Here is a 26,200-nt window from a genome sequence, read left to right as displayed (position 1 = left end):
TAACATAATTACAACCTTTCTCCCCGCCCCCCAAATTCTCCTGCATTCACCTCCCTACCCTGCTTCAAATTCAAGGCCTCTTTTTCACTGTTATTTCATGTATGCATACATAACCTGTTCGGTCTGTATAAAGTTGCATGTTTTCAGTGTTGATTGATGGACACCAGACAACCGATTGCTGTGCTCCTCCCTGGTGAGGACCATCTCTCCCGCTCCCAGCTTTACTCAGTTGCTCATAGTCCTTTGTGTAGGGTTGAGGCCTCATGAACTTTTCCCCCAACTAACTGGTGTGTCCACTGGTATCATTCTTCTTCAGCTCACATGGGACAGTCATGCTGGTAAGATTCTAAGAGTGCAGCTTCTGACATTACTAGGAGATACAATGTCACAGCAAGCTCCCTGCTCCCTGATCTGCTGACTTGTGCAGTCTTTCTGCCCTCTCTTCCATAATGCTCCCTAAGCCTTAGGGAGTACTTTATTGATGTGTCCATTAGGACAATAGAGGCAATTCTTGGGGTTCTCTATGTAAGAACAGCCTTGGAGGCACATCATAACACACAGCACTTGCTATAAGTGACCTCTTTCATGGACAATTCTCACTGTGCACCATGGAACATGAACACTAACTAAACAATCTTCCACATGGCTAGGCTTCCCAACCAACCCAGAAAGCTCTGTTCCCTTAAAGACATCTCATAATGGGGGCTTGAGAGATGGCTCAGAGGTTAAGAGCATTGCCTGCTCTCCCAAAGGTCCTGAGTTCAATTCCCAGCAACCACATGGTGGCTCACAACCATCTGTAGAGGGGTCTGGTGCCCTCTTCTGGCCTGCAGGCATACACACAGACAGAATATTGTATATATAATAAATAAATAAATTTTTAAAAAAAAAGACATCTCATAATATTTTGGATACTCACATTGGCCTGCAGATTTTCACATTTTCATATTTTTCTCACAATAAAAAATATATAAAGGGTAGCATTTTATCTACTTTTTGAGATCATGAAAATATTTGACTTATATGCGAATTAGTTATGGCAAAACAAAGCCATGGAGCTATAATATAAACATAACTGTATTTTTCCTAGCCTTTTCTCATTTCACCATTATTGAACCTATCCATTTAGATGGCTAACTGGTGATTTCCATTTTAATCACATTTCAACCAGGATTGAATTGGCAACAACTTTTTAATCTACCAAGATGACTGTTAATATTGACTAAATTGCATGCCACCCTTACCTCCACATTTTTATTTTCTTGAATAGACTATGTATTTAGTTAATAAATGATTTAGCCATTCATTCAAAGGATCCACTATTTCAGAATATGTCCAGGATACAGCTGGTGCCTTTAGGGCTCTAACAGCACAGCTGAAGAGACTGATTTGAAAAGGGTAAGTCACTAACCAGGACACGATAGAGTCCATGTGACAGCTTGTATGATATATGTAGGTACTACCACATGTGTTCAAAAACCTGGAAAACCTTACAAATGGGTACAAATTAACTTAAAGAGGCCTCACTAATTCAAGGTAAGCCTGCAACTTTAGTTAAACTACCAAAAAGAAGGAAAGTATAAGCTCTGACCCACAGTCAATTTCATCTTCAATATCTAGGAACCCTTTGGGGAATGAAGACAATGAGTTTCTATTGTTAAGGGGAAAGACTCAATGGAATGAATCCTTCGGGTACCTGGCAGGACCTTCTCGAAGGAAGGCTTCTATTTCAAAGAGAAGGCCAGTGGCAGAAAACACACTTGACTAAAAAAGACTGGCCAGAAATTCAGAGCAAGGAGGAAATACAAGAGAAACTGGAGAAACAATGACACACCAAGGGAAGGGAGGAGAAAGAACAGGAAAGAGCCAAAGATGTGACCAGGAACTTGAGGACTCCGTGTTCACAACATCTCCATAAAAGTATAAAGCAAGACTCCTACACGTGAGAATGTTCCTGAAAGAGTTCTAGAGACTGGATAGAGCATGCCCCGGTCTCTCGCCCCCGCTACTTCTGCTTCTACAGGTCATACTCATAAAGCCTTGCATTTAAATCCCTGATATTAAGCACCTGTGTCCTTCAAAAGTGACTTCCTTCCCTGTGACAAGTTTCCTAAACAGAATGCCATTTCAAGAAGATCCTGGCCAGTATCTGTCATTCTTCAACTGAGTTCTAGTGACATGCACGCACTCCAGCCTCCTGCCTTTCAATCTTTAACCCCAGGCCACAGGACACATCCTGACTTCTGCTTAGGTGGCGATGCCTGGGTCAGCCATTTAGACTCTGTTTACCTCCCTAAAGAGATCTCCTATCTTCAGTTCCCCACAGCCTTCTGGTTTTCCCCTGTCTCCACTCCAAGTTAGAAACTCCTTTTAGACCTCCAAATGCCCAGCACCCAGAGTGTACCAGAACCCTCTGAGGCCTCCTGAACTCATGAGTCACTATAAATAGCAACAGCATCAACTCTCCCACAGCATGGACACACACTCCTCATTACATCTCATCTCGTGGCACAGTGAGCTGGAATTGAAGAGCCAATGACAAGAGGAAATGAAGAACTGCCATTTGGAGGACCCATCCAGGTGACTGAGAGAAGCACATTTCAGAAACTCTGGGCTGCCTAAAATATTCAAAAGGACAGAGTACTGTGATTTGGCCATCTTACATCCACTACTACCACCAGAATAAAAGATCTTTGCACCACAGGAGGATTTTATGGTTGCACAAATGAACTCGGCAGCATATGTCAAACCTTTTTCCTTTTCCCGCTGCCTCAAATCCCTAGACGTTTTCATTTCACTGAGAAACAGGAAGAGGGGGCCATTCTTTTTATGGAAGGGAGCAAACGAATTTGTCTGCAGAGTACAGAACAGCCCAACTATTGACTACATTTGAGGAGAGTGCAGTTTTCCACACACACAAACAGCTCAGTAGTTGCCTGTTCCACTCCTGGAAATCCGCAGCTCCGGTCTTTCCACCTGCCAGCCAACATCTAGACTGACACCCACTGGCGAGTTCAAAGGGTCTACGGAGAGCCAGGTGCCCCGTCCACGGTAAAAGTGCAGGAACACTGACGATTGGAAAGGCTGAAAGGGCTTAAAGGAAAAACAGAAACAGCTAACTATCGAGAACTGATCTCCAGCAAGTCCAGCCCTACGCTTCTGTGACGGTCTGCATGCATATGAGGGGAAATAAGATTGCAGAAGGTAGGCAGAATGGCTCCAAGCAATTTTTGATAGGCTCAGGTCCACAGATGGCTCTGCTGAGAAAGCTGCTTGCCGCCAAGCCTGACGACCTGAGATCAATCCTCCGAACCCACAAAGTAGAAGGAAAGAAATGGCTCTTGGAGGTTGTCTTCTAACATCCCTACCCTATTACGCCACAAGTGGAAGAGTGTGAGCAGTAATGTGTGCGTGCAGGCGCACATGTGCACACACACACTTTTCTAAAGAATGTTGTCAGCCAGATGCAGAGCTCATGTGATCCTGGCAAATGAGGAAAGGGGAGCGCAAGGCAAAACGACTCTGATTTTAGGTATGAGGCGGGTTTCCAGCTCAAGTCATCTGTGTGGAATACACGGCCATAAGTGCTCTAGACAGCAGTCCTTCCAGAAAGCTCTATCACAAGGCCTCCTCTGGAAAAGATAAAGTTTTCAGTCGTTTGTCTATACACAAGGCTTCTGTGCGCAGACCTAAAGATAAGATGGGAAGGAGGATGAAAGGGGCAGCCTGATCGTTCTGTGTCTTTGCTCCGCAGGCACAGTGGGGCTACGTCCCCTCACACACAACAGACTCGCTCCCTCCTCTAGACCTACTCGCATGCTACTGGCGTACAGATAATTAAAGAAATTGTACTTTATGATATCAAAGTCAATAATCATGCCTAAAACCATTACCCTCCTCCACCTCCGCCCCCAAAAAAATGTATCCAAGAGAGTGTGAGGCAAGGGGAGTGCTGAAAAGGGGAAGTCACACGGCAAAAAAACAAACATCCTTGGCTCCAGTAAAAAGCTACTCTGTTCATTTACCCGGATGCCCCAAACAAAAGCCACTGCCCATTTCTCTGTTTCAGTTTCCTGGATCTGGCTGGATCACAGACTGACATCCATTGTCCCTGGCTCACAGAACAATGTCCAGTAGCAAAAACCCATCCATTCAGGGACCCATCCAAAAAGTTAGGCAAGAATATGAGAATACAAGACTGCCCTTCCGCACACACTGACCCAGCACTGTGCAGCCATCATGGGCAGACCTGCAGGCGGGAGGCAGTCGGTACCCTCTGCGCTCTCTCCAGCTGGTCCAGAAACACACCACACAGCCTGTGGACACACTGAGCAGCATGCTCTGCTTGTATCTGTGTCTCCTAACATTTGACACTGCTTAACAGAGTCCACAGTCCCAAAGGGGCCAGCAGTGCCCCTAAAGATCTTCCAGGACACTAGCAAAACATGAAGCGCAGAGGCCAAGGCCATTCGTACTGGGGAGATGAGCTCTGCTTCCAGATCCTAGCAGCCGGGACCATCTTTTCCTTGCATTTTGGGCACGCCTCAGAGGATGGCAGCTGCTAACTTAGGGGGGAAAAAGTGCATGGTGGAGGAGGTAAAAGGATTATTTTTAAGAAAGAGCACAATCTAACTTTTCTCTCCACCACCCACTCCACGCCACCTCCTCATTCCCTTGTCTCTCCTCCTGCCTGTTCTTCCACCTCACTTTTCTCCCCAGCCTTGCTCTCCCTGTTGCTCAGTGTGGCACAATCACACACACACGGGTTTTTTCCCCCTGTATCCCTAGTGGGGATACCAGACCTGACACCACACTGAGAACAGGATCCATGTAAAGACAGAGAGATGCTGAGCTTAGGAGGGATCTGAAGCTAGCTAGCTTCATCCTTACAGCTCCAAACGTGTAAGGATCAAACACATACCAACTTTTTAGAAACCCGATCTTGATGCCAGAAGTGATGGAAAAGAGAAAACGTATCTCTATTCTAAGCTAAATGAACCTGCTAATCATGTCATCTTCCCAATGTGTCTAAATGCTGGGAAATCTTTGGCTGATTCCCTTTCAAACTGATGCTGAATATTCTGTTCTGGGCTCCTTGACAGTGGCTTCTAAGCAGAGTGGCCTGACCTCTGTGTCCAGTGATGAGCAACTGGAAGTACAGATGATGGATGAGCATCTGGACGTACAGATGATGAATACATGTACCTGTGCATCAGTTTCTTCCCATCACCTACAACCAAAAGGCACGACTACACACTTGGGAGTCATCTTCCCAGAACAAAACACTGTTCTGGAAATAGCTGAAATAATGAGGTGTTTTCCGAAGTAGAACAATCGAAAGTCAGGGTGAGTGAGATTTTGTATGGTGGCGGAGGGAGTTTAGACAGAGAGATGATGTGTTAGGATAGGATGCAAGAAAATCACCTTGATTTTCACTTAGAATGTGGGAGAGACTTAGAACTCTAAAAGCAATGCTTGTGTTCTCCCGCATTAGTAATCCAGTCATTTATTCTTCAGTGAGCATGTATTAAATATTCTTTGGATCCGGCACAGCTCTAGGGAGTCATAGTAAATGAACAAGACACACTGCACCCTTGCCTGCAGTCATGGAACTTACAATCTAGCATTCACTCCATACAAAACTGTATGCTGAAAAAACTTGGCAGTTGTATCATGAAGGAAACAGAGTTGGGCAGAGGAACCCTAACACTGAGGAAGCAGCATTAGAGGAGCCAGAACGGCCTGACTGAAGAGGCAGCATCTTAAGAATGGAAGATGAAGAAAGGGAAGAGCCAATGGAGATAAGAATGGTACGGCCATCCCAGGAAACTGGGATTGCATGTGCAAAGGCTCGGGAGTAGGAAACAGCGCAGAAGCAAGGGTCCATAACACCAGCATGATTACAATGATGGCACAATGCAGGACAGGAAGGAGGCTGGGTGCCAGGATGCACAGCACGGAGGCTGCTCTGAGGTCAACAGCTCATGACCACCATGACCAATGCTGCCTCGAGTGGAGAAAGACTTCAAAAGCAAAGCAAGACGTGACAGCAGCCTGGACCAACGCAGAGCAGCCAAGCTGAAAACCGGACCAAGTCAGACAGAGTTTAGATGTATGCCCAACAGAAAGCGCTGCAGGACTGCCCATGGAAGTGAAAGCAGAGAAGGACTTGGAGATGCCTCTCATCACGCTACTATTTATCTGTGAATTGCTTGAGGGTTTTTTTTTTTTTTTTTTTTTTTTGTCCCCTCAAGACACAATTACTGCGTGATTCCCAGGCAGCATGCTTAGCACCTCGTCTTCAGGACATGACAGGTTGTAGAGATACAAGGAACTCAGAAGGCCTAAATACAAAACATGGCTGCCCATGAGAGACAACAACAGAACAAGAGGCAGGTTTTCCATGCATTTTCTCATAAAAATGTTGGCACATTGGTGCCAGTCTTTCTGCATTTGGATGCTCTCATGCTGAAGCAGAGAAACTGACGACAATTTCTAAGAGGACCGAGAGGACCTCTGCGCCAAATCAGATGACTAAAGCTAAAAAATCTAATGGCTAAAATGAGGAAAAGAGGCTTAAAAAATCCTCCAACCAGGCTAGCATTCATTTGGTGCTCATCTGACATGCATGGAGTCCTCAGATCAGCCTACAGCATCATATGAACCAGGGCAGGCCTATAATCCCAGCTCAGGATATAGAGACAGAAGGATCAGAAGTTCAAAGTCATCTTGGCTAAACAGCAAGCTGAAAACCAACACTCATCAAACAGTTGGTCCATAGCATGCTTACACATTTCCCGACAGTGTGCCCAGGAGGGTTCATGCTACGTTCAAACCGCTCCCCAAACGCCACAGACAGCAACAGCATTCCATGACTAACACACATTCGACTGAGCCTCTTTCTGAGCTGCCCATTCCTAATTACCTGGGTGTTACTAGCACTGTTGGCACAGCCTTTCCAAAAGCGTTGGCACATCATTATCACCTCTAAATTCCTGGGCACTTTTGTTTCAGTGAGGGTATCTCTTCCTTTCTAATATAGACAGGGGTGACACACTCTTGCTATTTACTAAAGAGTAAGAGATGCCCTCAAAAGAGGGAGAAAAGAGAAGGGGAGGGGAGGGAGAGGGGAAGGAAGAGGACCAAAGGAGGTGAAGAGAAAGAAAAAATGGAGAAGAGAGAAGGGGAAGAGAGGGAATCTCTCACACGTACACAGCAGAGGCCCTCTTTGATACTGGCTTGTGCCATGCCAAAACAGACAGTAAACAGAGAGAAACCAGAGTAACCTATTTGGAGTGGAATATTATCTTTTTTCTTCAAGCTGCTAGTCGTAACCCTCTTTATATGCATTTCAAGGATATTATTTTTGGAGATATATCAAGGAGAATGCTTTTAGAATGAGTTCCCCTGGCATTCCCATGACGAGCGCTGCTTCAGTCTCCTGTCCTCTAACCCCGCCTACAGCTCACACCCGCCCTACTCCCTTTTCAGACTAGAAGGCCATTTCCAAAGTCTCCAACACTTCAGATTAAGTCAGGGCCCCATCTGGGTCGCTCCTCTTCTGGCTTCCTAAGCCACCTGCTTCGTTCCAGTGCTGAGCCTATGAGAGATCCACATCACTACGCTTCACACCCTCTTTAATTTAATGCTGTGAATTCACTTTTCAACACCCCTGAGCTGTTCATTCTAATTTGGCCTGTCATCGCCTGCAGTGACTGAACTTGATCTTTATCTGTGCCACCCATAATGCATTTTATGGCAGGGTCTGGGCTTCTGCGAGAGATGAAGAGCTCTGCCAGCAGAAAAGCTGTCGCTAAGTTCGTCTTCTTCAGGAATCTTCCGCATGTGTTCACGCCATCCGGATCCACTCCCATTCCAGACATAAGGCTCCCCATATATCAAAGAGTCGCCACACTCAACAAACACAGAGCAGCATAAACGTAGGCCAAAACCCGTGGTCTACTTGTCCCCTGAGTCCAAGGGTGTCCTTTGATCTCCTGCCATTCTGTCTTAGTGCTTTATACAATGTAAGAAATCCACGATGGCCAACCTTTCGAGAGCTGTGTCAGTCAGCATTCCTCTCTGTGCTGTGTAATGCCCCTCTGACATGCCTTTTTAAATCACTGACCTGGCCCACAATCTGGATGGATGTCACCTGTGACTGTGACATTTGCACGGTGAACATACACACACACATGCCCTCATCTTAACCTACTGTCTTGGCAGAACTGATTTCCAAGCAGAACCAACCTCAAGAGCCTCTAACTGTTGATTGCTACGGTTAAACACTGTATCATCTGTGAAACTCCGCCCTGCCCCGCGGTTAAACACTGTATCATCTGTGAAACTCCGCCCTGCCTCACGTCTTGGGATGTACAAGTACCATCTGTGCCTACACTTTGCTCCCATCTTTCCACCATCAACTCAGAACCTTCCACAAGAGCTCTGAGATCAGCTTGTCAGGACCAGGAGCATGTCTACAGGCGTTACCCACGAGACAGACCACCCCGGATTCCTGACCCCCTCTACATTGGCCACAGGAGTCTGGAAGGCTTCTTCCCGACGATGAGTGCGGACAGAATACTGGATACTCACTGAGCGGCTTGAGGATGCTGCTGCTGGACTCATCGGCATTTTCCACGTCGGATTTGTCTGAGTAGTTCTCAGAGACTCTTTCCTTTTCCTTCTTTTCCTTGTGCCCTGCCTTTCTCTTGTGACGTCTCCTTCTCCGGTAGCTCTTGGGCACATGAACCCCAATGTAGATGGTGTGGTGGCCTAAGGAAAGTAGACAAGCCAACAGTCATTTCAAGTCACGATATCTCCACACATAAATCACACAACAACCACAGGCCAGATAAGCCTATGAGTCTGGCATTATCATTCAGTATTTGGCTCACTCAAACAACTAAATTCTTGAAACATAGAATTCCTTTTCAAATTTTACTTGGCTACGGTATAATTCCACCCATTGGCTGGCACTTGGTTCTGTCCCCACAGGCTTCAGCCATAGGTTAAGAAAAGTCAATGAATACCAAACTAGAAATCAAGAGTTCATCATTGTGCTCACACATCTGTGATCCGGTCCATACGTCACCTTCAATGCACTCCTTGTGTTCATTTTTGTTTGTTTGTTTTTGTTTACTGAGACAGGGTCTCATTCAGCCTTGGCTGGCCTTAACTTGATAAGGAACAGAGGATGACTTTGAACTTCTGGACCTACTGCCTCCACCTCCCAAGTTCTGGGATTCCAGGTATGCAGCATCATGCCCAGATTATTCTCTGCTAGAATCCAGGGCTGCACATACTCTAGGCAAACACCAAGGTAAGTTAAATAAATTACCAGCCCTTTAACTCTTGGAACCTCAGCCTCTTCTTTTTATACCATGAGGGGCTTACACTGGGCAACCCCTAGAGGTCTGCCCTGCTCTAGTTTTTCATGACCTGTGGTTAGTGACTAGAATGAAGGGAAAGAAACTTCATTCTTTCTGAGCTGCAAAAATAAAGATCAAAAGTTCAAAAAGTCATTCTGCTGGAAATAAGGTTTTACACTGTAACTTTTTTTTTATCCAATCAGCAGAACAGAGACTGAGAACCGGGACACACCGAGAAGAATAAGACACACTTAGAGAGGAAATTTTAGAAGCACTCGAATGTTCACACTAGGAAACGCTGAAACGAATGTCAGCCACCGTGCCATTCTCATTTTTCTTTTTCCGTTTCCAGAAGTTTCTAAAAACTGGTTGTTGGGATGATATAAATAAGATTGATCCCAGAAAAAAAAAAAAAAAAAAAAAAAAAAACTGCCTTGAAGAGAAGGGCATGAGAAAAACAGCCCTAACGGCTTGCAGGCCTCCGAAGGGAAGGCACTTCAGACTGACAAGCAGTATCATTTTACAAAATCAGAGAGATGGAAAAGGAACTCAAAGTCCCACATCTCTCTTTTTTTAATTGAAAACTTTTCCTTTCACTTTATATACAGGGTAACAGCCGAATGTGGGAATTACCATTTCGGATGTAATCTGAACACCCTTTTATTGCAAATTAGATTAGGTTATCTCATCTAAGTGTTTCATTTCCCATTTCTAGAATTATTCTTTGATGGTACTTTACAGTTCCTAGAGATAATATCACATACCACCATGTAACACAGCCTCCTGAGTATCAATTGCTCTGAACCACTTTCCCTGGAACTCACCAGGCAACCCTAAAAACACCATAATTCATGAGATTTCCCTTAAATTGACAGCTTAAATGAATCATACGCTGCTTCAAGAAAAAGACTCCAACTATGGAAGAAAGAACTCTCGGGAGTAGTATGTCACAGAAAACTCCCGATGCCTGGAAAAGAAGTTGGAGCATCCTCACCCAAAGCAGAGCCCCGAACCCCCGCCATCGACACACAAAGACCACAGCTTGCTACTACAAAGCACAGCGAACAGTCTCCCCACAGAACGCGTGCCAATGAGAAATCTATCATATCTAACCATTCGCAAATAAATTGTTCTCATGGGAAAGCCATATTATACTAGGAAACAGGAAATGTCTCAGAAACAATGTGAACCAAGAAACAGTGTCAATTGTTTCCTGTGCTCCCCTTACTAAGGGAGTCCTTGCAGGTTTATCTCGAGTCTCAGCAATACAAGTCAGCAGAGACTTACGGAAATGCCTCATATCACACACACACACACACACAGGCGCGGGCACACACACACACATACAGGCATACGCACACACACACACACACACACACAAAGTGGTTCAAATTCTAAAATGTAAATGTAAATGTTTTTTGCACATTATTAAATGATAGTCACAAGAAAAATGGTAATTAATGTATGTTACCAGTGTGATGCAATAAGATTTACTATGTGAACTCAAGCTGCATAGTACATTTGATCGAGTCATTTAGACAACTATATGGGCTGACAGGATTTAAAGGTAAGATTTCTGACTATAAAATACTGTTTTCTGAAGCACGATTAATAAAAACTCAGAGACAGGATATTGGTGTTCAAGCTGAAGACCAGAAAAGCACAGCAGCCACTGGCTCTTACCTCGACCTCAGCCCGAAAATGGCGATCCTGCCTCCAGGAAACCTCAGAATGAGAATGAGCCTAAGAGCTGTCTCCTCCCATTTTATAACCCTCTCTAGTCCTGGGATTAAGGGCATACAACACTACCGCAGGGTTTCTATGGCAAGCTAGTGTGGCTACTGGGGTTAAAGGTGTGTGTCATTGCTGCCTGGTCTGTAAGGCTGGCCAGTGTGGCTGTTTTGCTTTTCTGACCTCCAGGTCAAGCTTTATTTATTAAAATACAAATGAATGCCACTAGAGTTTTCAAACTAATGAATAAGTTACAGTGATTCAGACAGACAGCCTTCAAGCTCTGCAGAGAGATGTGCCTGAGTTTCAGAACCTAGTTAGAGTTGTCACAACTGTAGACATGGTACCTTTCTTCTCGTTTAGTGACTGCAGTACTAACCCTGTGGCAGCTTGCCTACATCCCTCGGTCTCCTCCATGCAAACCTTCCCTGCTCTGGTCATAGGTAAGGAAGCTTTCAGATATGACGCTGCCCTTCAGAGTCTGCAGCACCTAGAGTCTGGCCAAGAGGAAATGGGGGTTCCTTTAGCGGCATCACAAACATCAGGCATTTTTATTGGTTTATTAAGATGTAATTTGTAAAATTTCACTCGATGATTTTCTGTAGCGCTGCACAAACATCACCATCATCCAATTTTAGAACCGTCCTACCAATCCATGGAGCACTCTTGGGGCCATTTGCAGCCACACTCGGTTCCCGCTACCAGCTCGTACACCCACTCTTACACATTCTGCATACTCTTGGAAATATCATCTAGGAGCCAAGGTCCTGCAGAACCCACATGGCTATGAACGTTGTGAGGATCCTTCCAACACGGTAAGATAGGATATTCCCAGTCAGGAAGATGTTGCCTCCCAAGAAATGCCCAAAGAATGAAGTCCCTGAGCTGACCACAGCATCGGTATCCTCATCCTCTTCTTCCTCCCACATCTTACTGAAACCTAAATCTCCCCCTTTGACCTTATATTTTCATAAAGAAATGTGAGTCTGGGTAAGGTAGATCATTGGGAGCTTAGAGACAGCGCTTGTTACCTCATTATTTATAGTCTCTTCCCTACTTCAACTTTGTTGCCCACAAAAGGAGGCAAGCAAGATAGGAATGTGTTGGAGGACCTGGTAAGATGGGCATGCTTTTACACAGAGAAGACCAAATATTTAATACACTATAATGTCAAGCAACCAAAGCCCCAAAAGCAACATAAGCTGAGACAGAAATGTTCACATTGCCCCCACAAAACTCCTGTGGGCAAGATGAACAGAATCTACAGTACTGCTGGAAAGACTCTATTGTTGGAGGGAACATTGCAGGTGGATAACAGTGTTTATGTTCAATGAAGTAGCTTTATCTGTCTCAGAGCTATGTCATGACGACTGATGGAAGCTCGTGAGGAAGCTACACGGGGAGCGGGTGTAGCTATTGTTCTACAGGTAAAAAGAAAAGGAGGAACTTGTCAGAGAAGCCTTCCCACCCAAGAGTCTACAAAACAGTGCAATGCTAGGCTTAAAAAACTTCTCTGCCACCAATTCCATAAAAACTGCTTCAAAGAATAATGGGGAAATAAAGAATAAAACTTTCCATTTTTTCATTTTTAATTTAAAGTCTTAATTCAGAAAGAAGGTATAAATGTCTAATATATTAAAATCAAGCATACATTTATTATTCTAGTCAGACCAATAAAATGAAAATACTGTGACAGTGTTCATTTAGGTGTATCGTCACAGGGCATCGTGTCTTCAATCTGGCAGGGACCTCGGCATCGTGTGTTCAAATAAATACTGTACATGCCTCTCTCTGACAGATGGTGGGAGTCCCCAACACATTCCAAGTGTCTCAGGAATACTTCACAATCCACAGTACAGCCAGGACTTCTGGAAAGAAAACACAGCTCTGCTGGCTACCTCTGAATGTCAACATCATCACTACGAAAGAGTCTTGCTTCTTCCCGTCTTTACCTGTTCTGCCCTCATTACAACCAGGAAGCTCTGTGAAGCAGCCACTCCCCCATCTCTCAATTTCTGCGAAGCTGCTGGGCTAACTGTACACTTCTGATCATTGCTACAACGTTTCCAGGGCAGAAAGTCAACCCTTACACTTAGCAACTCTGTAGCCATTCAAGTTAATGTGGCTTTCGCAGATACTACTTCCCTAGGATGATTCAGAAGTTGGAAGAATCAAACAATCTCTCAAGCCAGAAATTAAAAATTCACCAGCCAAATTAAAACGTCTATGGATGACAGCTAGCAACCTATATCTCCGCATGCAGGATGGGACGATTTTCTCTCCTGCCTGGGAAACACGGTGCAGTGTGCACAGATGCAGCAAGCATTCGCCAAAACCTTCTAAGCCTGTTCATCGCTGCCGCACGTTTCTCCGGCTCTCCATATGATCCTGCTACTAACCTCACATACGGGTGAAGAAACCAACGTCTGAGGAGTCGGGGATGCTGAAACCAAGAAGCAAATGCCCTCTTCAGAAAATCCCACAAGAGAAAGTTCCTTAGGCGTCAATGTCAGCATGACCTGAATGTCAGTTTTGATGAGATTTTGTTTAAAATATACCTTCATAGTGTTGAGACAATGCTTGCTGGGTAAGGCATGGCTCCATGTGCCTATAACCGCCCACTAAGGAGTGGCAGGGTCAATGGAAACAGGATGGGGGTGACTGCTAGTCAGTCAGGCTCGCCAAAAACTGGCAAGCTCCAGGTTCAGGGAGAGGCCCTGTCTCAAGGGGATGAGGTAGAAAGAAATAAAGGTAGACAGCGAACATCCCCCTCTGGCCTCAGTGTGCACATTCACTCACTCACACATACACACACACACACACACCACATACACACACCACACACACACACCACATAATGCACACGTACCACATACATACACATCACATACACATGTACCACATACACACCACATACATACACACCAAATACACACATACCACATATACACATGCACAACATACACACACACCACATACACACAACACCACAGTCACACACCACATACACACACCACATAAACAAACCACACACATAACACCAGTCACACACACCACTTATATACACCACACACACCACATACACACACACCACATACACACACCACACACACATACCACATACGTACATAGACCACATACAAACACCACACACACACAATGTACCACATAAGCGCACATACCACATACAGACACCACATACAAACACCGCACACACACACACCACATATGCACATGCACCATATACACACTACACACACACACACAACGTACCACATACGCGCACACACCACACACGCCAACACCACATACATCACACACATACACGCACACACTGCACACAACACATACATGCATACAAAAGTAAAACACACATGTATCCTATAAATCACATAACTAATTAGGTTTCCTTCCTTCCATTGATGGTAAGAAAGACAAAAACCCAATCAGGTCATCTTGTGGCGAGTACCCGCTTCAGAGGATGCATCTGATACATTGTGGTGAGAACAGTGATACAAAGTGTGCATCTGATACACTGTGGCAAGTACAGCACTTCAGAGTGTGCATTTGATACATTGTGGCAAGTACAGCTACATTTGACACAATGTCCTCCCTCTTCCCATCTCTCAACTGTTGTTTTCCCTCCACCCTACGCTGTTTTGGAGGAAGGCAGTATATCTGGATTTTAACTTGCGATTTCAGTACTGTGCGCCAGCTAAGGATCGCCATAGGACAGATAAAATCCTCCCCAGAAATGTACCTTTCCCGACCTGTAGTCATTCCTCCAGCCTCCCACACGCATCCCTAATTAAACATGGAGATATGCTCCAGCTGTGGTTCCTAGTCTCCAGTGCTGATCTTTCTACAATTAACCAAATTTCTGTTCTCTCCAACTTGAAGCAAAGACTCCACAACCCAAACACTATACTCACCTTTCAGATCTGATCAGCAACATTCCCAAAATATAAGTCCTTCTCTTATATAACCTGGTTTATGTCAAGATGCCTAGAACAAATTGATACTATGGCCAAGAGGAATGTAAGGAAGCAAAATGGAGATTTACTATTTTTTAATATTTAAATAAAATCATAGGAGAGGAAACAAGGATCCTAAATGAGTGCTCAATTACAAACGAAGACCCTGCAAGGCCGACAAACAAACAGAAAGCCATGGTTGGCAGAATTTTCTTTAGAGAGTTTAGAATCATGATATCATGTCCAGGTACCATGGAGGTGAGTGTTTGGTGCTTTATATAATGAGATGACCAAACTGTACAATCCAAAATATTTCATAAATTAGTACAAATAAATTGTTGGTTTAGCCTACATGAATCCATAGTTATGGATAGAATATCCATAGTTATCTCTAACAAGATGTAATCAAAGTAACATTTCTAATTTATCGGGGCATAAATACTATCTCATGAAGAGTTTATCCTTTTCAGGAGTCATGATATAATTTTGCTGTTACTAGGGGGTAAGCCAGACCTTTGTGTTTGAGTGAGAGTCCAGGCTTCAAACACATACGACTTAAGACAAGGTTGATTCCTATTTTTATAATTTGGATAGGGAAAATGTTTCACATGAAAAAGTAATTCAAATTATTAACAGATAATTATATATTACATACATAAATTATTTATAGATAATTGAATATTGGTGAGTAATTTATTTTAATATCAATACTACCAATTACAGTGAGAATTGAGCATACAGGAAAATATATGGAAAATGAATTGTTTTTGTTTTTCAAGAGAGAGTGGGACTGGGGATAGATAGTAGGTCTCTCAATAGATAAAAGCATTTATTGTGCAAACTTGAGAACCAAGGTTTAAAAACCCAGGTAGAAGCCAGATGTGTAAGGAGAGCATTTATGGTCCCAGGACTCCTGCAGGAAGATAAGAGACAGAGACAGGAGAATTCCCCCAGATGCTCACAGGCAGGCTAGCTGGCCTAAATGACAGGAACAGTAGAGACCCTGTCTCAGACAAAGAAGAAGGCAGCACTACACATGTATTCACACACACACACACACACATACACAGAGAGAGGGGGGGGATATCTTTCCTGCCCTGAACTTTGGACTGCATGGGATTCCCAGGAATCTCAAGATCATCTGAGATCCCCTATTTGATAAGAAATCTCAACTTGGCATTGCTGTGCTCATTGAGAGCAGAATTATCAGTATCTAATGATGATGACAGTATTGGTAGTGATGGTGGTGGTGACAATCTGTGCACAAGAGCAGCTACAAGAAACATAAAAAGGAAGCAAGCTTAAGTTTCTCCAACAGATGTCAATCCCTTAGCTCAAAAAAAAAAAAAACGTGCTTTTTGCCTCCCAGTGTCCACGTTAGCAAATAGCTGGAACTAGTCTTAAATACAGGTGAGGACACACACTCACATCATTTCCATAACAACCTCCATTACTAACAGTTGATAGTAGAGGCAGAAGTGAATTAGCAAATATTCTTATTCTTACATGCAGCTCTTTCCTTTACAGTAGGCATAAATTGCTTTTAAATATCTATGCTAAAAAGGCAAGAATTCCCTTTTAAAGCTTTGCCCTAATAAGCCAGCAAAAGTTGAGTTCAGCTCACCCTACAAAAACTGCAGTTCCTCAAGTGCCTCAAGTGGGAACGGCTGATTTTCCAACGTGATATTAATGCTGGTCTACAAACTCTTTCCTGTCCTTATGCAAATAAAAAGACAAGAATCTACACAGAGACCTAGACATCATTTTCATGAGCAATCTTCATGACTGCTCGCTCTACATCGAGCACCCGAAAGTGTGGACGATATTTCCCCTTCCCTTTCCAAAGTGAAAAATCCATTATTTTTCCCAGTCCCCACCCACCTGGAACCCTGACAAGTGCATGTGAACTCCCTCTGTTCTCGGGAGCGTTCACTCCTAGTCTTAACGTGTCCTTTCCTGGCTCTTTAAAACCACTGGACAGAATGCAGTGGGTCAACAGAGGCGACACCTTCCAGAACTCTGTCCTCCCTCACCCTGGCCAGAAGCAAGTGCCTGGCAGCCTTCACTCTGCTCTGGGCACAGCTTCCCCGGTGTTCTCACAAGTGAGTGCCAACCCTCAGGAACCAGATCTGCCAGGCCTTTGACTTGACTGAGGAGAGTTGAATAGACTCAAAAGATCTGGGGAGGCTGGCGCTGGCTAGTCAGAACCCCTCCACTCATCCTGACAGCCAACAACCCCTGAATTTTAATGTGCACCATGTACGTGATTAGACAAAACCTACCTGCAAGCCAAACACAGAGAACTAGCAGCTTTTGTTTTCTCTTGTGGTCACCATGTACACAGCTGAACGGGGAGCAGAGTTGGAAGACGCAAAACAATAGCTAATCCAACAGTCATTGATAATTGGATTTGCGACTGCAGCCAGAGAGGCAGCCAAAGAGACACATAAACACACACATTCATATCCTCATTCAAATACACTGTCCATCCCTGACGCTGTTATGGGTTCTCTGTTGGCAGAGGCTTAACCTCGGCTAGGCAATAGGAAGACTAGTCCTTGGTTGCTACAGACAGATAATCTACCAGAGAGTCAATGGACTCCTGCCTGATGACAAACAAAATATCTCACATTGTTTCACATGATTCTCTTCCCCAGCATTCTGTATGCAGATAAAGGAGATGCAATGAATGCCACAGGACTACAGCAATCATCAACAACTAGAGAAAATGCCACAAGAGGCATGACAGCCTAATGAAGACCAACCCCAAAATCTTTATGATTATGCTTTTCCATATGCACCCAGAAAAGAAAGCTACTATCTACACGAGCATCTCGGCCACAGGCATGCTTTGGGATCCAGGTACCACAGACATTATTTTTCTTCACTTCCAGTGAGTCCACTAAAGCCAAAGAGGCAGTTAATGCTGTACAGAGACAGGCACTACTCTTGGTTCCCCGGGTTATAGAAGCATCCCTTTCCTGTTTCCCATGACTGTCATTTGTCCATCATCACTCCTCCCGTGCAACATTATTTATAAAACACACCTTTTTAAAAAGATGATGAGCGCATTCAATTTAGCAATTACCCAAGGGACACGGGCTCAGTGTATCTCTGGAAAGGTTTCTGTCTTACAGTTACAGGATGGCAAATTTAGATCCACAACCCCTAGTCCCATCATCTGCCCCAGAATATTAAAGTGTTCTGAATGGGATGTGTGTCCTACTATCACCAAGGTCATTTACAGGATGAGGCCACCCAGACTGATAAAGTCCTTCGTCCATCAAAGAACCTTCCCAACACATCCATTCTCCTTTCGGTTCCCACGGCTCCTTCAGGATGCCTCTTCTCATTCTCATTCAGCTCTATCTACACTGCTCTCCCCTCTGGAAGGAGCAAGCACACACAGCCTCTGGATGAGCAGAGCCAGGGAAGGCATGGCCCTGCTTATTCCAGTGCCTGGAGCAAAGCCCTTCCGCTTCTTCCTGGCTCATCTAGCCATCCGTAAGGCACAAACATTAAGTTGGATCTTCTGTAGGATCTCTTCTTGTTCTGCAAATTCTATAAAATTCCAGACATTTTAAAGAGTCCAGTACAGCTAAGCACACAGCTTTCCGCCTTAGGGCAGTGGTTCTCGACCTTCCTAACGCTGTGACCCTTTAATACAGTTCCTTATGGTGTGGTGACCCCCCCACACACACACACACATAACCATAAGCTTACTTTTGTTACTAATTCATAACTGCAATTTTGATACTGTTATGAATCTTATGCAGAGATCTGATATGCAAACTCCAAATGATCGCGACCCACAGATTGAGAAACACCGCCTTAGGGCCTCTTCCCAACTTTTCAAGGTGCGATTCCATCTGCTCAGGTACCACACTGCTAAAGGCTGCCAGTCTCATCTTTTTAACCACATTCAGGGCTTTCCACTCAACCTCATCATACCTGGCTCCCAACAACTTTAAAATCATTGACCCCCGGCTCCCAGGCTCCTTTCTTCATCCCATCCTGCTTGGTTTCCCACTTCCTTCTATCTCTACTCCTTTGTCTCTTAGTGCTAGAGCGACGCCCCCGCCAGTCCTCTTCTTGAAGCATTCTGACACTTGGGGAGTATCATCATTCCCATGGCCTATGACAGTCATGTGACGGGGACTTCCGGGTTTCTCTCTGCATCCCTGCTCTTTCTTCTTAGTTCCAGCTTACACAGCCAACTACTTATGTCATAGTTCTGCACGAGTAACTCACGGGCACTGAACAGATTCAAACGGTTGAGTTCCTATCACAGACACCACCCAAGTCACACATAGCAAAACTCCAGTATAGCAGGCAGTCACACATGCATCTACTCAGCCATCTATCTGTAAATCCTGGGGATTTAAGTCACACCTCTCTAACTCTTTCGTCCCCAGGTTAGCTAACACAAAACTCATCTCTCAGTTGGATCAGGTGCTCCATTTTTATCACCTCCCTCCTGGGGAGTTCTTCTCATCCAGCAGCCAAAAAGAACCTTTCTTGCAAAATGTCACTTGTCACTTCCTTGCTTAAAAAAAAAAAACCTTTACGCATGCTTCCAACATGTTTGAAAAAATCCTAAATCTTCGGCAAAATGAAAGGTCACAGAAGCAGGCTTGGTGGGTCACACCTATAATCCTAGCACTCGAGAGGCTGAGGTAGGATGACTACTATGAGTTTGAGGCTAACCTATGCTACATAAGGAGTTCCAGTCCAACCTTGGCTACAGTGTAAGACTCTATCTTCAATAAGTACGCAAGAGTTGGGGAGATGGCTGAGTGGGGGAAGAGCATGCCGTGTAAACATGAGGACCTAGCTCAAATCTGCTGCACTCATGTGAAAGTCAGACAAGGTAACAGGCATCTATATCCCAACACTGGAGCAGGAGAGACAGAGACAAACGGACCCTAAGAGCACTCACGCCAGCCAGACCAGCCAAATCGGTGAACTCCATATTGAGAGATCCTGTCTCAAAAAGTAAGGTAGAGAGCAGCAGAGGTAGACAACTAACCTCAAACTCCATCCTCCACACACACACGCACACACGTGTGTGCACCAGCATACATGTACACATACATATGAATGTGCCCATACCTATACATCATACAATAAAGTAAATGCCACACATTATCTGGGTCTCCCTTACTTCAGGCCCCTGAAGTGTGTGAGTGGTCCTGTGATTCGGCACAATAACCTACTTTCTGTTTCTCTTCTTCCATCCTAAGTCTACAGACATGCCTGCCCCAGATCCCCTCTTATCCCTCCTCTATCCAATTCCTGCCTATCCCTTAGGTCTTAGCATTACTCCACAAGATATATTCCCTGTCATCTCACATAAACTCATATATGATACGATCTCTAAATTTATTTATCAAAAAATTTTTACTCTTAAGTAATGCCTACTTCACTTAGCTGAACAGAAACTATGTCCTAGTAGGAATACGTTTTCCCGTCCAAGGGTCCTGAGATTATATGGACAGTTTCTCTTGTCATTTTTCTAGGCTGAAATGGTGGAAGCATTATCCTTCAGTTCCAACTAAGTAAGGATAGTTAATATGGGTCTTATTCAACTAACTCACTGACTATTAGATATCAGTATTTCAACTTCATCTGGGAGTGTTCTGCCGTCATAGCAACCACTGATGAGATCGCAATGAACAGAACGATAAATTTCACACCAGGATTACATCTGCAGGAGGTAATACCTTAAAATTATAAGGTTCATCCTCAAGATTTCAGATGTCATTACTTAGATTTTTAGCAAACCTGGGGGACGGGGTTATAAATGACATCTCTTTATACACATAGAGAAAGTAGTCTGCAGAAGACTGGGTTGAAAGGCCATGGCGAACACTTGCCAAATATGGGTGAGCCACTGAGTACCACAAAAACGGATAAACAATGGGGAAACAAATCAACAGAAATTGCAAATTAGGTAATTCACAGTGGCTTACTCCAAATAGAAAAGTATTTTGGGAGTATTAACCAAGACTCCCTGAAGCACTGCTGGTAGAACATGGAAATCAGCCGCTCGCTGCACTGATGGTTCTCCTCATGTCACCCAGAAAGACAGTGCACAGCCCGGAATAGAAACAGATCCAGAGACTCCTGGTGCAGCACCATGTCCTCTGGGCCACAGCACAGTAAGAAGCTGAACGAGTTTGTCAAGCACGTGGAGCCACTGGATTCCATTAAAGCCGTCACTGGACATTAGAGACACTTCCCTGATTTTGCAGCACAAAATAAAATTTCTCATCGTAATTTTAATAGTCAGCCGAGGACTTGGGTGATGACTTAAGCAACCTGTAAATACATCATTCTGATCCTCTGCATTGGCTAATATCACTAAAATTTAACCCTTATTTCTATCTCCAGGCATTTTTGCCTGGTAAAAGTTACTGAGCATCCAACCTTGAAAATATTCAGTAAAATAATATCTCACGGAGTTCTTTCAAAGTCAACGGAGTCTAAAGGTGAACCCATTGTACACCTTAGGACAGCTGTCTTCTAATTCCAATCTGTGAAAGGTAAAAGCAATTACCAGACTTAAAAGCCTTCTCGCTATTCAGAGAAAGGAATTATTTAAGTCACCTATACTGCTGATTCAATGGGTGTCACTCACCACCCTCACTACCGTCACCTTTCATCCCACCTGGCAATCAGTAGTGTCGGGATGCAGTGTACAGAACCTCCCGTGAACCCATGTCATGCAGGCTCCTGCCTCAGTCCTTTGGGAATTAGCCAAAGAGTAAAGTAAAATCGAAACAAAGTCTAAGCACAGAGCTTACCACAACAACAAAAGGACCTCAACTGATCTTCATTCCAGACTTGTTCTGCTCACACCCACAGGGCAGAGCTTTCTATCCCCCCAAAATTAACATTTTTGCAATGGTTAAAAACAGGGAAGTGTTTAGCTCAGGCTAGATACATAGTACCTCTATACTATCGCATAATCTCATTTAATGGCACCTAAATTATGTAACAGACCATAGGATACAAAGCTATGGCGGAAGGGAAGATTCGTGAGTGTTCATATACTATACTCACATCCTCCTCACTGCCAGAACGCGATGCATTAAACACTAGAACACTTCTATTTTCCAGTGGAAACACTGCAGACTTTAACTGGCAAAGGGCAAGCAGTTTACCCTGGGTGCAAATACAATTTAATATTATTCTTCTTAGAAAACGAGACAATTTCATACACTAAGGGCAAGGTATCAGCAGTGTAAGCCAGAGCTTAAAGGGAATCAGAATGAGTCCAAAGAGAAATGGATAAGAGTCTTTGGAAAATTTAACTTGGCCATTGAGTCTTTACCTCTGCAGTAGAGAAAGCAGGAGGGAAGCATGGCCAAGAGGTCAAAGGCTGGGTGTTAGGAGGAATGAGCTGAGAAAGCAAAACAAGCCTTCAGCCAATGAAAATCTTGAGAATGATGTCTACGGCCATACCATCTGGACTACCTTCAATCTTGTCTAGAAGTGTGTGTGTGTGTGTGTGTGTGTGTGTGTGTGTGTAGAGTGTAGAGTGTGTGTGGAGTGTGTGTTTGTGGTGTGTTTGTAGTGTGTGTGTGGAGTGTGTTTGTGTGGAGTGTGTGTGTGGAGTGTGGGGAGGAATGTGGGGGGAGTGTGTGTGTCTGTCTGTCTGTGTGGAGTGTGTGTGGAGTGTATGTGTATGTGTGGATTGTGTGTGGAGTGTGTGTGGAGTGTGTGTGTGTGGAGTGTGTGTGTGTGTGGAGTGTGTGTGAGTGTGTGTGGAGTGTGTGTGTGTGTGTGTGGAGTGTGTGTGTGTGTGGAGTGTGTGTGTGTGTGGAGTGTGTGTGTGGAATGTATGTGGAGTGTGTGTGTGTGTGTGTGTGTGGAGTATGTGTGTGCATATTTGTGTGAGAACACAGGAACTCATAGACTACAACACACGTTTGGGTCAGGTGACAACCCCAAGTGTCAGTTCTCATCTTCTGCCTTGCTTGAGACAGGGTCTCTTTATGTAAGCCCGGCTAGCTGGCCTATGGGACTCAAGGTGCTCCTGCCTCTACCTCCCAACTCACTATAGGGACACTGGGATTACAAGCACTCATCACCTCCAGTCCAGGGTTCTGGGGATTCAGACTCAGTTTCTCACACTAAGACAGCAAGTTCTTTACCCTCTGCCTCTCCTATTCCTCTTTGATCCAGGTATATCAATGACAGTAGTTTTGGATAATTACCATAAGTTATATTACAAGTGGTGTGTTTCACTGTTTCCACTTTATGGAGAAAGAAACACTCAGCATTCTAATTGGTTTCTTTCACTGACACAATGATTCGGCAATGGATTCAGTTCCGGAATTTTATTCTTCAATGGACACCTAACCACTCTATTGTAATGGCACCTGAATCAAACAAACGGGAGATATTCCCAAAGTCAATATGAAACATCTCACTAATATGACCAGATGAAAAGCTTCAACTAAGATAAAATTGTTCCCAGAGTGCCATTTCAGAATGGTTGAATCCTTGCAAAACATGAAGTCCCAAGTCCAATTTGTTGAGGTTTATTGCAATGTCAACACTTAGGGCAGGAAATGGCTTCAAGGGGGTTTTAGTCCGTAACATATTACCAGAGAACTCTCAACAGAGGAAAACTCTGGGCAGGTAGGATGCCTTTTTCCAAAACCTGTGAAACCACATCAGATGTCCTGGCTGAGGACATCTACAGAGAAAGATTTCCTGGCCAAGAGCAGGAGGTGTCAGGCAGCCATGGAGGTAAGAGTAGGTTTTGGGATCTCCAGGGAGTGGTTAGCTAAGACCAAAGGAGAAAGACAGGGGGACTTGGAAAGCTCTGAAGAGGCTCATCCTCTGAGAGAGGGCGGGCCAAGCTGCTGGTCAAGTAGCAACTCTTTAAGCTTTGCTGGGTCTCTTTAAAGGTTTCCAACGTGGGGAGCTCATTGTTTCTGCTAAGAAGGCTTTTCCTTCTGTAGTCTTTCCCCAAGTGTTTCCTCTGCACGCTCTGTTTCTCAGCAATCGAGTGCGCAGCAGAGAAGACGTCAGCACAATGCAAGCGGACACTTGGGTCCCAACCTCAGAACAGTCCTGCCCCGACCTGGTCCCTCCAGGTTTTCATTCACTCGGTCTCTGCAAGGACAGTGTCGAGCTCTGTAAGTATTAACAGATGTTTACCAGGCCCCACCTTTTCTTTAGAACACTACCTTCCTCCATACGCAGGAACAGAGCATCGCCACATCCTCTAGGGGAAGCTAGCTTAGGTCATTATGATTTCATGTCTGTAAAACGTCGAGGGCCTGACCTCCAAAAAGACAAAAAGCCACCATCTCAGCATTTTCGTCTTTCTAGTCTCAAAACATAGAACAGAACAATAGGAGGGGTTTAGACAGAGAAGGTTAATGGTTACTTTTTCTTATCACTCCAAATATATAAGCATTGTAAACCTGAGAAAGATTGAAGAGGATGCCGAGGATAAGACAGAGGCTGTATCTTAGCACTTGACTTTAACACTAAGAGTACTAACTAAATTAAATTTAGTTAGAAAAATACTAACTAAAAATACAAGCAGATATGTGAGGATGATAGAATTTTGCATGTGCTTTATTTAGTTCATATTCTATTTCAGTGAGTACATCCTTTGTTCTAACAAACATTTGGTGAGTGTGTACTCAGCCCCAACTACTGCCCTACACCTCCCAAATTTATTTCTCTGAAAAGCCGTCATGATAAATTTCAGAATTTGCCAACCATACTCTGTCTCTTCAACAATACTCTCTTTCTTAATGAACATGGGGAGGGGACTTCTAGGATTATTAAGGCCCTCAACAGGTAGGAGCAAACTTCCTGTGGGGCTCGGCTTTGAAGCGGAAGGGAAACGCCACAATACGGCCTTAACAACTTTGAGAGAGCACTGACCAAGCTCCAGAAATGTCGGCAGTTCAGACCGCATTGTCCTGCTGTTCTCTACGTTTCCTGAGTTGTTAGTTGGACTCAATTTTAAGGAGAGGCCCCTCCTCGTGAAGTCAGAGCTGCCAAGGCCGCTGGGGAGTTACCTAGCCAAGCAGAGCCAAAGCCTTATCTCAAAGGATAAGGTGGAGTTTGCTCTTTTCCCCTATTGCGAAACATGAGAATATTAAGTAATCTGTTTATATCACTCAGATCCAAAATCCAAGCTGACTTTATATTTTGAGACAGGGTCTTCGGGCTACCCTTGAACTCCTGGTCCTCCTGCCTCAGTTTCTCAAGTGCTGGGATCACAGATACACACCACTACACCCATCTCCAACTTGTCTTTTTTTTCTTTTATAATGTATACAGTTTCCTCAAACAAAAGGCTACCCCAAACTCGGCTTAACTGACAAAACCTGGCGATTTCTCCTGTCGATGTCTGAGATCAAACCCGAGTAGTCGTCTCCCGTCGTCCAGGTTGTTCTGGCGACATCACTTTATCACCCACTGACTCTTTCTATACAGAAGCTCCAAGGACAAGCTTAGGCTTTGGGGTTCAGAGCAGACATCCGTGTCCGAATCACAGAACTGTTTCTACACACTTGGCACTCAATATGAACTACAAAACTGCATGGTATAAAGGTAGCCAGTGAGGAACAGATCTAAAAGCTTCCGTTTATTTTCAAAACTAAAACTGGCGCTGGGTTTCCTTTTCAGAACACTAGGTCTAAGCCATTAACACATGAGGGACATTTGATGAAAACACGGTTTAAGTCCTTAAATATATGTGGCAATGATCAGTTCATTATTTGAACAGAAGATGACTCCTCTCCTGACTCACTCTGCTCCTGGTGAGTTCTGCAGCTGACAGCTCTCTAGGAAGATCTTAGGAGGAGGATTAGTGGTATGCCACCCACTCTGAGTGTAAAGTTGAGCAAGGTGAACTGGGGGCATGGTCTGAAGCCCAGGCCATCACTAGAAGAAGCTAGAAGAGAACCTGGAACTCTTCTGGCCTCCATGAACTGAATCCAGGGGATTCGAAGAACCACTTTTACTGTACGAGCGTGGCAGAGTAACTACAGCTACTGGACTTTGATTATTAGAACTTACAAAAATTACTAAGGAGCAAAGTTTCAAACTTACTTTTGCAAGGTGTGTTGTAATATAGTATGCTTA

General features: G+C 44.3%; 1 protein-coding gene across 4 annotated transcripts in view; it reads right to left on the bottom strand.

The window, feature by feature from the left end:
* The window catches only part of Slc4a4 (solute carrier family 4 member 4), a 420,169-nt gene that overhangs the window by 255,026 nt on the left and 138,943 nt on the right, over positions 1-26,200 (bottom strand). For all 4 annotated transcript variants that reach the window (XM_057771897.1, XM_057771894.1, XM_057771895.1 and 1 more), the window contains one exon: positions 8,596-8,775. In XM_057771897.1, the coding sequence (XP_057627880.1) occupies positions 8,596-8,775 (180 nt within the window). The remainder of the gene's footprint in view (positions 1-8,595; positions 8,776-26,200) is intronic.

The sequence above is a fragment of the Chionomys nivalis genome, chromosome 6, assembly GCF_950005125.1.
Source record: "Chionomys nivalis chromosome 6, mChiNiv1.1, whole genome shotgun sequence".
Classification (NCBI taxonomy): Eukaryota; Metazoa; Chordata; class Mammalia; order Rodentia; family Cricetidae; genus Chionomys; species Chionomys nivalis.
Note: the sequence above shows the minus strand (reverse complement) of the source record. Positions and strands in the feature narration are given on the sequence as shown.